This window comes from Phacochoerus africanus, chromosome 2 (genome assembly GCF_016906955.1).
Source record: "Phacochoerus africanus isolate WHEZ1 chromosome 2, ROS_Pafr_v1, whole genome shotgun sequence".
Classification (NCBI taxonomy): domain Eukaryota; kingdom Metazoa; phylum Chordata; class Mammalia; order Artiodactyla; family Suidae; genus Phacochoerus; species Phacochoerus africanus.
The window spans coordinates 164,084,229-164,098,363 of NC_062545.1; the positions used below are offsets into that span (position 1 = coordinate 164,084,229).

General features: G+C 44.8%; 1 protein-coding gene across 1 annotated transcript in view; it reads right to left on the bottom strand.

Moving 5' to 3' along the window:
• Positions 1 to 7,904: 7,904 nt before the first annotated feature.
• LOC125120781 (O-acyltransferase like protein-like) overlaps positions 7,905 to 14,135 on the bottom strand; it is a 74,462-nt gene continuing 68,231 nt past the window's right edge. Inside the window, exons 16-17 of the mRNA XM_047769208.1 lie at positions 8,689 to 8,831; positions 7,905 to 8,155 (exon numbers count right to left, since the gene is read on the bottom strand). Of these exons, the coding sequence (XP_047625164.1) occupies positions 8,030 to 8,155; positions 8,689 to 8,831 (269 nt within the window). The 3' untranslated portion in view covers positions 7,905 to 8,029. The remainder of the gene's footprint in view (positions 8,156 to 8,688; positions 8,832 to 14,135) is intronic.

A 14,135-nucleotide genomic window follows, 5' to 3' on the forward strand; every position in this document is an offset into this window, starting at 1 on the left:
AACTCCTTCTTTTCTTTTTCAATGGCCATATGCATCTGCAACATATGGACATTCCTGGGCTAGAGGCTGAATCGGACCTGCAATTGCAACTACTTGCCTACACCACAGCCATAGCAACAATGGATCCAAGCCACATCTGCGACCTATGCTATAGCTGTGGCAATGCAGATCCTTAACCCACTGAGCGAGGCCAGGGATTGAACCTGCACCCTCATAGATACTAGTAGGTTTCTTAACCCGCTGGGCCACAACAGGAACTCCATCCCCAGAGTTTCTGATACAGGTGGTCTGGGGTGGAAACTGAGAATCTGCATTTTTAACACGTTCCCAGGGGATGCTGCTGCTGCTGGTCCAGAGACCAGTATAGAGAGAAGGACTTACTTATACAAACCTCCCCGGGCTCTGTTTTAACCAGTGCCAACAGATCACTCTGCACTTTTGTCTCACTGTGGTTCCAAGGACAGCTTCAACGTCAGTGTTGCAGGACTCCATTCAAGTCCCAAAGATAGGAATTCCCACTGTGCAGAGTGGGTTAAGGATCTGGCATTGCCACAGCTGTAGCATAGGTCTCACCTGCAGCTCAGATTCAATCCCTGGATTGAAGATGTAGCAATGAAGCTCTTATGGGGGACTGTGGAAGTTAGTCTGAGGCTGAGCAATGCCAGAGGGATCAAGTCTTGATCATCTTTGCCCAAAGTGGTCCCAGAGGCATTTGAACTTTTCCTCACTCCCCAGTGGCTGTGGGTTCCATGTTCCCTGGGGTTTGCACTATCTCCGGGCTGGCCTCCACAGTCAGCTTTGATCAGAGGTCCTGGAGCTGAGCAGTCACTCCAGCCATCCTCTCACCAGAAACAGGAGCACCCTTCAAGAAGTCTCCATCACCAAGGATGGAGGTCCTTTACTGTCTGTTAGCTTGGGTGGGGTGGAAGTGGGAAGGGAAAGATCCAAGAACTTTGAGGTCTAATCTGACAGGCAGTCCTCATATTCACAATTGAAAAATAAGTGAAATATTGGTTTAATTTCAAATTTCTTCAGAAGGCAGTGGAAAAGACATAAATTGTTTTCAGTTGAAAAATAGCAGATAGATTAGAAATAATAGATATATTTCTAAAAGGATTAATTGGAAACCTTATCTGGTCTTCACAACATTCTAAATTTCCTAGTAGACTGGCCATTTAAGAGGAAACCATGAAGAGTTCCCATTGTGGCTCAGTGGTAACAAATACTACTAGTATCCATGAGGATGCGGGTTCAATCCCTGACCCTGCTCAGTGGGTAAGGATATGATGGTGCCATGAGCTGCTGGGTAAGTCACAGATATGGCTCTGATCCAGCGTTGTTGTGGCTGTGGCATAGGCCAGCAGCTGCAGCTCCCATTTGACCCCTAGCCTGGGAACCTCCGTGGGTCGCAACTTTGGACTAAAAAAAAAAAAAAAAAAAAGAGGAAACCATGAATATTCTGATGCTTCTAATTCGCAGTTCAAGAAGTCTGCAGTCTTCCCAGGAAGCTTCTGGTGAGTTTCAAAAGGCAATGGTGCCCTGCACTGGTCTCTCAGGTGCTGCCCTCTTGTGGCCACTTGAACACACGCAGCTAAAGCTTTCTCTTGGATTCTGCCCATTTCTTCAAATCAAAGGGAGCAGAGCCCAGGAACTGACTTCTCCCACCAAAGGGGGAAAGATGATGAAAGTCTGCCATGACACAGATCCACAGGTCTGAAACTGCTGCCGTGGCTGTTCCTTCATAATGTTTTGTGAGCAAGAGACATATAAGAAATCATCGAGGGAGGTAATGGTGATTTTTCTAGACTTTGTTAAGAGAAAATTTGGAAAATAAGAAAGAAAACATGTTAATGAATATGAATATGTATGTGTTTGTTGTATCATATACATATGAGCATATGCATATATCTCACCGTGTCCTTCATTTTTGCAAATTATAAATTCCTACTCAGTAGCTGCTGGGTTGGGCTATCACAGAGAGCCTCTGCTCAGCAGGATATTTATGACCAGATTCATTTATTGCTTTAATTTGCGTATCATTTTAGAGCCATGGTTCTCAAATATGATCCTGGCACTCACCCCCAATTCAGAGTCCCTGAGAGACTTCCAGGGGATCCACAACATCAAAACTATTTGCACCATAAGACTAAGACCAAAAAAAAAAAAGATTTAAGACATTATTTCCTCTTTTACCCTCTCATGCCCTCATGAATATACACTGGAGTTTTCCAGAATCAACATGATGTATATGATACTGCAACAAACTGGAAGCAGTAGCCAATACAAGAAGCAGACACATCTTTTATTAAATAGGATATTACAGAGATTTACAAAACTGCAGCATAATGGCATTATTCTAATAGTTCTGGTTTTGAAAATATATTTTTCATAAAAGTTTATGTTAGCATATAACAAATTTATTGTGTTTAAAGGAATTAATATATTTTAATTTTGTTTTCATTTCTAATATAGTAAATATCAAGTTATAATCCTCATAATAAACAAAGGGCTCCAAATAATTGTGAAGCTGTTAAGGATCATGAGAGCGAAAGTTTGAGAATCACTGATGTGCAGGAACCATGGGACTCATGGGGTTATTCCCAAGTGCCATTTGCCCACATGTACCAGCACCAATTTAATAGTCAAGGAGAGATTTGGGGTGGTTAAGAGTCCATTCCCAGGAAGTTTAGTTACAAGACTGCTAGCCAGGAAGATATCCTGCATTAAACTTTCCCTGAGGCCCCAGCTGAAGATGTGCTGCTGTGTGATGCTAAACAAGCTTGTTTCCTAGTGCGGCCACAGAGATCTATGGCTGGAAGGACCCTAAGCCAGCTGGTCTTTGCAGCAGCTATAGATTAGATACCAGGGATTGTCCTGAATCGCCCCTCCCATCCTCTAAGTACCGTACTGAAGAGGCTGGGCAGCCATTACATGTCTTACATTCATAGCGAGGCTACTCATTTTTTTTTTTAGAACTGCATGTGTGGCATGTGGAAGTTTCCAGGCTAGGGGTCAAATGGGAGCTACAGCCGCCAGCCTACACCACAGCCACAGCAATATGGGATTTGAACCTTGTCTTTGACCTACACCACAGCTCAGGGCAATGTTGGATCCTTAACCCAATGAGCAAGACCAGGGATCGAACCCTCATCTTCATGGATAATAGTTGGGTTTGTAACCCACTGAGCCACAATGGAACTCCCAGCAAGGCTACTCTTATGAGCTGAATTATGTTCCCCATAATTCATATGTTGAAGCCCTAACACACACACACACCCAGTGTACTTGGAGAAAGGGCCTTTAAAGTGGTAACTAGGAATTTCAGCTGTGGCTCAGTGGGTTGAGAATCCAACTGAAGCAGCTCAGGTCACTGCAGCCACGTGGGTTTGATCCCCAGCCCAATGCAGAGGGTTAAAGGATCTGGCATTGTCACAGCTGTGGCTCAGGTTTGATTCCTGGCCTGGGAACTTCCGCATGCCGTGGGCACAGCCAAAAAAAACATTAAAGATTTAAAAATAAATATATCTGGGAGTTCCCCTTGTGGTGCAGCAGAAATGAATCCAACCAGGAACCGTGAGGTTTCGGGTTCCATCCCTGGCCTCGCTCAGTGGGTTAAGGATCTGATGTTGCCATGAGCTGTGGTGTTGGTTGCCAATGAGGCTCAGATCTGGCATTGCTGTGGCTATGATGTAGGCTGGCAGCAACAGCTCTGATTTGACCTAGCCTGGGAATCTCCATATGCCATGGTTGTGGCCCTAAAAAGCAAAAAACAAATAAATATATTAACTGATTAATTAATTAAAATAAAAAAATATATCTGAAAAAAACACAAAACTATAGGAATGGAAAGCAGATACTTAGTTGCTGAGGGCTAGGGGGGGGTATAGAATTTGACTATAAGAAATTCGGGAGTTCCTGTTGTGGCTCAGCAGGTTAGTTACCCAACTAGTATCCATAAGGATGAGGGTTTGATCCCTCACCTTGCCCAGGGGGTTAAGGATCTGGATCTGGTGTTGCCACAAGCTGTGGTGTAGGTCGCAGATGTGGCTCAGATCTGATGTTGCCTTGGCTGTGGCGTAGGCCAGTGGCTGCAGCTCCAACTCGACCCCTAGACTGGAAACTTCCATATGGCTTCAAGGGAAAAATAAGAACTCCAGAAATTTTGAGGGGATGATGGAATTCTTCTATGTCTTGCTTGCTTATGGTGGTGATTATGTAACTGTCTTCATTTATCAAAATTCACAGAATTATACCCCAAAAAAGGTGAATTATATCCTTTTTTAATTTTTCTAGTTTTTTCTTTTTTGTGCCACATATGTGGCACAAAAAAAGAAAAAAAAAATTTAGGAGGAATTTTTTTTTTTGTCTTTTTGAGGGCCGAACCCACTAGGTTCCCAAGCTAGGGGTCAAATTGGAGCTGCAGCCGCCGGCCTATGCTACAGCCACAGCAATGTGGGATCCAGGCCTCGTCTGTGACCTACACCACAGCTCATGGCAATACTGAATCAATTGTTAACCCACTGAGCCAGCCAGGGATCGAACCTGGATCCTCATGGATACTAGGATCCGTTTCTGCTGAGCCACAAGAGGAACTCCAGGAAGAATTAGAAAAGACACCCATTGACACTCTAATCCTGCTGCCTCTATAAATTGGTTTGACTTTGTTATCATAAACACTTCAAACATATACAAAAATAAAGAAAATAGGATAATGAGGTCCCATGTACCCATCACCAGCTTCAAAAATTATCGCTAGGAATTCCCTAGTGGCTCAGTGGGTTAAGGATGCAGTGTTGTCCCTACTGTGACTCAGGTTTGATCCCTGGCCCAGGAACTTCAGCATGCCATGTGTATGGCCAAAAACAAAAAACAAAAACTATCACTAAATAGCCAGTCTTATTTATCTATCCCACTTCCTCCTGACATTATTTTGAGATAAATACTACATTTTTATTTTTTAAAATTTTTTGGGGGGTATCGCACCCACTGGATCCCTGGCCAGGATTGAACCTGTGCCACAGCAGAGACCCAAGCCACTGCAGTGACAATGCTGGATCCTTAACCCACTGCACCATAGAGAACTCCAAGATAAATACTACATTTTATACCATCTTGTCCATAAATATTTCAGTAGGCAGCTAACAGATAAGGACTCTAAAAACACCTAACCACAATACCATTATCACATTAAAAAATTAATAAGTCCCTAATCTCATCGAAGACCCAGGCAGGGCTCAAGTTTCCAGTTGTCTCATAAATGTCATATGCTTTTTAACAGTTTGTTGCAGAGACCAAATAAGGGCCAGACATTCTATAAATCTTAGACTTCCAGGGAATTCTGGTTGAAACAATAGCCAGAACAAAACTGGACCTCTTTATCCCTACTTTATGGTCTAAGAAATTGCATTTGTGGGGAGAGGTTTTGTTTTTGGTTTTGGTTTTTTTTTCTTTTTAGGGCCGCACCCATGGCATATGAAGGTTCCCAGTCTAGGGATCTAATCGGCCGGCCTACACCACAGCCACAGCAACTTCAGATCCGAGCCGCATCTGCAACCTACACAACAGCTCATGGCAACACCAGATCCTTAACCCACTGAGTGAGGCAAGAGATTGAACCTGCAACCTCATGGTTTCTAGTCGGATTTGTTTCTGCTGTGCCACAATGGGAACTCCCAGTATTATTATTTTTATTTTTATTCAAAACCTTTCAAAGGCTTTTGCTGGTAATTGGAAAGCTGTTTCCAAGAGCCCCGATTTTCCAGCCCCATAACTAGTTGGACTGCCCAGCAATGTTGGAGGGCGGGTCATTTCCCATCGGGGTCCACCTGGGCTACAGTGTTCTTTCTATAAAGGCCACTCAACCCTCCAGATCTCCTCTGAGGCCTAATTAAGTCAGAGGGGTCAGTGTAGGATGGGCCACCAGGGGGCGCCCGAGGAACTGGATGAACCTCACAGTTACCAGAAAAGCCAACTTGGTGCGCGTTTTATTACAGCCTGAACACACTGGGTTGGGGCTTGTCTCTGCACCCAGGTCAGGTTGTGCCAGCAGAGCAGACCAGACCTGGGAGAGATGTGGCCCGTTCCTCAAGGCTGGCTGCTAAAGATAGCTGTCAGTTGCCCTGCCAAAAGATGTGGGGGTCACAGCCTCCCCACCCCCACCCCGCAGTGGTCTTTCTTGCGGATTCACTTGAAGGCAAAGAGTGCAGGCATAGGTGGGGAGCATTCTCTGCCAATAAGCCCCTGGGAATCCCGTGGTTGTTAATAAATCCTTAGATGATTAAGCACACAAGCACTATTACAAGTAATGTTAGACATAGGTAAGCAGGGGTAATTAACATGAAATTATGCACTCAGGGAGGAGCACAAGCCTGAGAACCTGACATCCATTCTGCACTTGGCCTTACAGCGTCTCCTCCATCTCTAGGCCTGGAAATGGAAACCAAGAGGGCGTGGGTAGAAGCCACGTTTTAGGGTCTCTTCCCTCTCTGGTGGAAGTTGTGTTGAGGGGCTATGTTGGCTTGCTAGGGTTTCTGTAACAGAGTACCATACACTGGCTGGTTTAAGCAACAGAAATGTATCATCTCACCGTTGTGGAGGCCGGATGTCCTAAATCAAGGGGCTGGCAGGGCCACACTCCCTCTGACGGTTCCAGGGGAGGGTCCTTCCTTGCCTCTTCCAGCTTCTGTGTTTGCTGGCAACCCTTCGAGCTCCTTGGTGTGCCAATGACACCTTCTCCATGTGTCTTCCCATCACCCTCCCTCCATGCGTGTCTGTCTCTATGTCATGGACGTTCCCAGACTAGGGGTCCAATCAGAGCTACAGCTGCCAGACTACCCCACAGCCACAGCGATGCCAAATATGAGCTGCGTCTATGACCTAAAAATACACCACAGCTCATGGCGACACCGGATCCTTAACCCACTGAGTGAGGCCAGGGATCGAACCTACAATCTCACGGTTCCTAGTCGGATTAATTTCCGCTGTTCCACGATGGGAACACCCCTTTTTCCCCTTTTAACAAGGACACCAGTCATGTTGGATTAGGGCCACCCACCTCCCAACCCCCAGATCTCATTTTAACTTGATTACCTCTGTAAAGACCTGTCTCCAAATCAGGTCACTTTTTAAGGTACCAGGGGGCTTAATTAAGACTTCATATCTTTTTCAGGGAAAGCAATTCAACTCATACATAGACCTTGTTGTAGAATGGGTAATATTTGGAAGGCCTGTAAGGACAAACCCATGAACTGTGGGCACTTAGTGGGTCATATCATCCAGGATAAAATTACAAGTCTAAAGGTTTCATAATAACCCCAAAATGATTACCATGTGGAAAACAACATCCTATGATTTTACCAAGAAAAGTGAGCATTATAACCTGAAGTACATTAAATGCACTACATTTGATGTTTTCCTATGATCACTGATATAGAAAATACATGCAGGATGAGACCCCCCCCCCCAAAAAAAAAAATCCAGATTTTTTTCTTTTCTTTTCTTTTCTTTTTTTTTGTCTTTTCGCCTTTTCTAGGGCCGCACCCATGGTATATGGAGGTTCCCAGGCTAGGGATCGAATTGGAGCTGTAGCCACTGGCCTACACCAGAGCCACAGCAACGCAAGATCTGAGCTGAGTCTGCAACCTAAACCACAGCTCATGGCAACACCAGATCCTTAACCTACTGAGCAAGGCCAGGGATTGAACCCACAACCTCATGGTTTCTAGTCAGATTCATTAACCACTGAGCCATGACGGGAACTCCCAGATTTTTTGTTTTTTGCTAAAAAGTTACCTAGGAGGACAATTATTGCATTCCTAAACAGATTATCACAGTACTCTTTTATACAGTAAACACACAGAACACACTTATATACTGAACACAAAGAATCTTATACCTTATAAACATTCACAAAATGAGATTCACGCCACTTTCCAGGAACACAAGCATTTGTTACATAAACAAGGCCACCCTGCTTTTGCTCATTACCACTCACAAAAGGCCGACAGCCTCTGCGGGTTTTACCGGAAGTTCACGGCCCTGCAGGCCCAGCTCCCAGCAGGCACCGCTTCACTTCCTGACATGGTTTCTCAATGAACAGCGTCAGGGCCAGCCCAGCGATGAAGGTCGCCAAACAGTGTCCAGAGAAAAGATAGAACTAGAGAGAAAGAGGGGCAGAGCAGATACGGTCTTACTATACGATCCCTGTTGTGTTTGGATCTTAAAGCAAACCATCCTGGCTGTATGAAGTAGATCTGTAAGACAAATAGCCATAAATATTAAAAATAAAATAAAGGAGTTCCCATTGTGGCTCAGCAGGTTAAAAACCCCAGCTAGTCTCCATGAGGACTTAGGTTCAATCCCTGGCCTTGCTCAGTGGGTTAAGGATTCGATGTTGCAGTGGCTGTAGCAGAGGCCTCAGCTGCACCCCTGATTTGATCCCTAGCCGAGGAACTTCCATATGCTGAAAGTGTGGCTATAACAAGAAAAAAATAAATAGAAGAAAGAAAAGAAGGATATCATCCTGTGCTGAAACCCTCCCACCAATAAAACAAAGAACAATAGCTTTTGACAAGAACAAAACAAAAATTAAAAAAACAGAAAGTAAGCCTGGAATGAAGTCAATAGATGGCTCCATACCAGGGCAAACAAACCGAGATGCTACATGGGCATTGAGGGCAGGTGACGCACCATGTTGATGTCTGTGTAGTGAATCAGCGTCTCCTGAAGCCCGTTGTAGAGGATGATGAGGATGGGGTGCGCCAGGTAGCAAGCATAGCTGATGCTGGCCAGGAAGCTCCAGATACGGCAGGAAAGCAGCCGGTGCACCTGACCTGGCAGGGAGAGACACAGGCTCCTGGATCTGCAAGCCCCTCCCTGCACCTGGGAAGACTCAGTATAGTCACCACTCCCTCAAGGTTCTACCCCTAAGTCTGAACTTTCTACTAAGAAGGTCAACTGTAATTTTTAAGAGGATGAACTAAAACAAGCAAACAAGCAAAAAAAAAAAAACCAAAAAAATAAAAAAATAAAAACTTCCGGAATTCTCATCATGGCTCAGCCGTAATGAACCTGACTAGGATCCATGAGGACGTGGGTTCTATCCCTGGCCTTGATCAGTGGGTGAAGGATCTTGCACTGCCCTCAGCTGTGGTGTAGGTTGCAGATGAGGCTCAGATCTGGTGTTGCTATGGCTCTGGTGTAGGCCGGCAGCTACAGCTCCGATTAGACCCCTAGCCTAGGAACTTCCATATGCCGTGCCTGTGGCCCTAAGAAGCAAAAAAAAGAAAAGAAAAGAAAAAGAAAAAGTCCCATTGCAAGAAAATGAAAATCAAGACATGGTAATATTGAATCTACGGTCAGTGTACTTTAGTGCAATTTCAACCTCCAAGTACAAAACGTTCCATATTTAAAATAAGGTGCAAAGGCCCTTCACTAGCCTGGCTTCTGGTTCAAGGTGCACCACACAAGCTTCTGGGTCTTGGGAGGAGGCCGTTAACATTGTCTGGCCTCAGGTTCTTCACTTTGTGTAACTCAGTTTACTTCTACAACTGTGCTGGCCATGTGAAGCCACTAGGCACTGTGGCTATTTAATTTTTTTTTTTGTCTTTTTGCCATTTCTTGGGCCACTCTCAAGGCATGTGGAGGTTCCTAGGCTAGGATTCTAATCGGAGCTGTAGCTGTCAGCCTATGCCACAGCCACAGCAATGCGGGATTGAGCCAAGTCTGTGACCTACACCACAGCTCACGGCAACCCTGGATCCTTAAACCACTGAGCAAGGCCAAGGATCGAACCCACAACCTCATGGTTCCTAGTCGGATTCTTTAACCACTGCGCCACGATGGGAACTCCCGTGGCTATTTAATTTGAATGAATTTAAACTAAACAGTGAGTTCTTTTGTGGCGCAGCAGGTTAAGGATCCAGCACTGTCAACTCAACAGCTTGAATAGCTTGGGATCTTTCCCATGCCAAGGGCATTCCAAATTTATTTTTTAAAGGCAGGAAACTTTAAAAAATAAATTTAAAAAATTAAATTAAACGCAGTGAGAAATCTCTGAATAGACCAGTAGCTCTGCAGTGAGTTGAATAGTGGTCTCCCAAAAGCTAGGTCCACCTGGAACCTTAGAATGCAGCCTTATTTGGAATAAGAGTCCTTGCAGATGAAATTAAGGTAAGAAACAGGAGATGAAATCATCCTGGATTAGGGTGGGCCCTAAATCCACAGGAGAGACACAGAGAGGCCACGAGAAGATGGAGGCAGAGCCCGGAGGACGCGCCCACAAGCCAAGGACGCCAAGGAGCAGGAGTGGGTAGGACGAATTCTCCCTCAGAGCTTCCAAAAGGACCTTGCCAACACCTCAATTTGGGATATCTAGCCTCCGAAACTGCAAGAGAATTCATTTCTGATCTGTTTTTGTTTGTTTTTGGCCATGGTGTGCGGCCGCTGCATGTGGGATCTCTGTCCCCAGACCAGGGATTGAACCCAGGCCATAGCAGTGAAAGCACCAAGTCCTCACTGCTAGACCACCAGGGCACTCTCTCTTTTTTTCAGTTTCTGTTGTTTTAAGTCAAAAAAAGGAAGGAAACGGAAGGAAGAAAGAACTTCTGTTTCTCCTTTGCACAAACCTCAGCTACTCATGTAGGGTCGCACTGATCACTCAGTTACTCAAGACAAAATCTTTGGTGCCATCCCAGACTCTTTTGTGCCCACAGAGAGCAGTCGATATATCTTACAAATGTATCCTGAAGTTCCCACTGTGGTGCAGCGGGTTAAGGATCCAGCATTGTCTCAGCAGAGGCTCAGGTTCTATCCCCAGCCCCACACAGTGGGTTACGGATTCAGCACTGCTGCAGCTGTGGCATAGGTCACAGCTTCAGTTCAAGGATGTGATCCCTGGCCCTTCCTTATTGCAGTTTCCTACAAGAGGGGAATTTTTTTCCCTTGTCTATTGTGATATCCCCATTATCCAGAGCAGTGCCTGGCATCCAGTAAGTATTTTACATAATCAAGTGAAAATACAGAGATGGATTCATGGATGAAAGTCCTAATCATAATCCTGAAGTAAATCCCAAATGACAAGTTGAACCAAAATATTACTATGGAACAAAGAAAATAGTTGTGGAATTAAGTCAGTAAAGAATCCAGGTGGGAGTTCCCGCAGTGGTGCAAAGGGATCGGTGGCATCTTGGGAGGGCAAGAACATGGGTTCAATCCCCTGCCAGGCATGGTGGTTCAAGGATCTGGCCTTGCTGCAGCTTCAGCTTAGGTCAAGACTATGGCTCTGATCTGACTTGTGGCCCGGGAACTCCATATGCTGCAGGGAAGCAAAAAAAAAAAGAGAGAAAAGAAAGAAAGAAAAGAACCCAGGTAAGCCAAACACAAAAGAAAGTCCCTTAGAACAAACAATACCATGTCAGGAACTATGACTGGCTCCAGCTCACTATTCCTCACATTAAACTAATGTAAATTCAGATTTTATTGGTTTCACAGTTACTTTATAATTTTTTTTTTCTTTTCAGGGTTGCACCCTCAGCATATGGAGGTTCCCAGGCTAGGGATAAAATCAGAGCTTCAGCTGCCAGCCTACACAACAGCCACAGCAACTTGGGATCCGAGCTGCATCTGTGACTTACACTGGAGCTCACAGCAATGCCGGATCCTTAACCCACTGAGTGGGGCCAGGGATCAAACCCACAGCCTCATGGTTACTAGTTGGGTTCTTTACAACCAAGCTAGTATAAATTTATTTTATCTTTTTATAAATATATTTGTTATAAACATCAAAATTTGTTTTAGGAGTTCCCGTCATGGCACAGTGGTTAATGAGTCCGACTAGGAACCATGAGGTTGGGGGTTCGATCCCTTCCCTGGCCTTGCTCAGTGGGTTAAGGATCCAGCGTTGCCATGAGCTGTGGTGTAGGTTGCAGACTTGGCTCAGATCCTGAGTTGCTGTGGCTCTTGCGTAGGCCAGTGGCTACAGATCAGATTAGACCCCTAGCCTGAGAACCTCCATATGCTGCAGAAGGGACCCTAGAAATGGCAAAAAGACAAAAAAAAAAAAAGTTTTAGCTTTTTATAAATATATGTGCTATAAACATCAAAATTTGTATCTAGGTTGTTTTTGCTAGTGTTTTAGATAAAATTAGGATTAAAACAATTCAAGCCAATACTAAGGATCCAAAAGAATTCTTATTCCTTTAGAATAGATCCGTCTATTATTAACATTTGAGGACCATTGTGGCAGGGGACAGGGCACCGTTGAGAGGTTTTAACTCAGAAGGTGATTCCAGGGAGTAGCCTACTATGCCCTGGTGGCCTAGTGGTTAAGGATTCAGTGTTGTCACTGCTGTAGCTTGGGTCACTGCAGTGATGTGGGTTGATCCCTGACCCAGGAACATCTATATGCCATGGATGTGGCAAAGGGAAAAAAAAAAAAAAAACACACACACAAAAGAGAAAAAAAGGAAGAAAATGATGACTCTGGCAACTGAATGAGACCAGCATGTTCTGCATTGGTCCTGACTGAACATGATGGAAAAGAGGATTTGAACCATCAAGATCCCGCCTCAGCCTAAGAGTCTCAATTGAATTCTTATTCAAATGTTCTTTTATAGATACACCTTCCTGAAATTCATCAGGTGAACACATATTCCTTTCTTTTCTTTTCTTTTCTTTTTTTTTCTTCTTCTTTTCTTTTTTCTTTTTTCTTTTTTACAGCTGCATGTGTAGCATATGGAAGTTCCCAGGCTAGGAGTCCAAATGGAGCTGCAGCTGCCGGCTTATACAACAGCCACAGCAACTCAGGATCCACGTGGCATCTGTGATCTACACCACAGCTCATGACAACACCAGATCCTTTAACCCACTGAGCGAGGGCAGGGATTGAACTAGTCAGATCCTTAACCCGCTGGGTCACAATGGGAACTCCAATGGGCCCACTTTCTAAAAATTTATCCAACCCATCACCTCCTACATTCACCCACTAATCAATCTTGGTATCTTAAAAATAGTGTTGGAGATAACAAACTTAGAATATCAGTCACACCTATAATTGTGATTGGCTAATGAGAACATCCATCTGAATGATAAATTGCTCAGGAAGGAGCCAGAGGGCTTGTTGTTAATCACTTGGATTAACAGAGGTATGTATCATCCACACTCAGGCTAATGATCGATAGTATTTACTGGCTCCACTGTACTAATAATACTGTGAATTTGTTTAACTTCCAACTTAACCTAAACTCTCCGACCAGCAGGAATACTGTGACGTTTGCCACATCAGAGGTGGCCTGTGCCAGGCCAGGAAGCATAGATGTTTACGTTCTGAGGCTCTGTCAATAGCGCAGAGTCGGGAGTTCCCATCGTGGCGCAGTGGTTAACAAATCCGACTAGGAACCATGAGGTTGAGGGTTCGATCCCTGGCCTTGCTCAGTGGGTTGACGATCCGGCGTTGCCGTGAGCTGTGGTATAGGTTGCAGACGCGGCTCGGATCCCGCGTTGCTGTGGCTCTGGTGTAGGCCAGTGGCTACAGCTCCGATTCGACCCCTAGCCTGGGAACCTCCATATGCCACGGGGGGGCCCAAGAAATGGCAAAAAGACAAAAAAAAAAAAAAAAAAGCGCAGAGTCATTGTCACCAAGTGAAGGTCACGTGATCCAAACAGCTGCCCATAAATGCAAATACATCAGTCCAAGAGAATGAAGCCCATTTCCCTTTTTTTAATCTTTAATTTTTACTTATTTTTTATTTATTTTGTCTTTTTAGGTCCACACACACAGCATATGGAGGTTCCCAGGCTAGGGGTTGAGTCAGAGCTGTAGCCACCAGCCTAGACCACAATTCACGGCAACACCAGATCCAGGCACCATTTTCCTCACTGAGAAACAACTAATTATAATTCTACCTACAGGGGTGTGGCCAGTGTCACCTGGGACCCCACGTTGCTGTGGCTGTGGTGTCGGTCAGCAGCTGTAGCTCCAATTGGAACCCTAGCCTGGGAACTTCCATATGCCTTGGGTTCACCCCTAAAAAGAAAAAAAAGAAAGAAACAATTTCCTGAGATGAGGAGACCAGGAGACTGGGGCCAGGATGTGACCAGTACTTGGTATTTTTTTTTTCTTACATTACTCTGCCTGT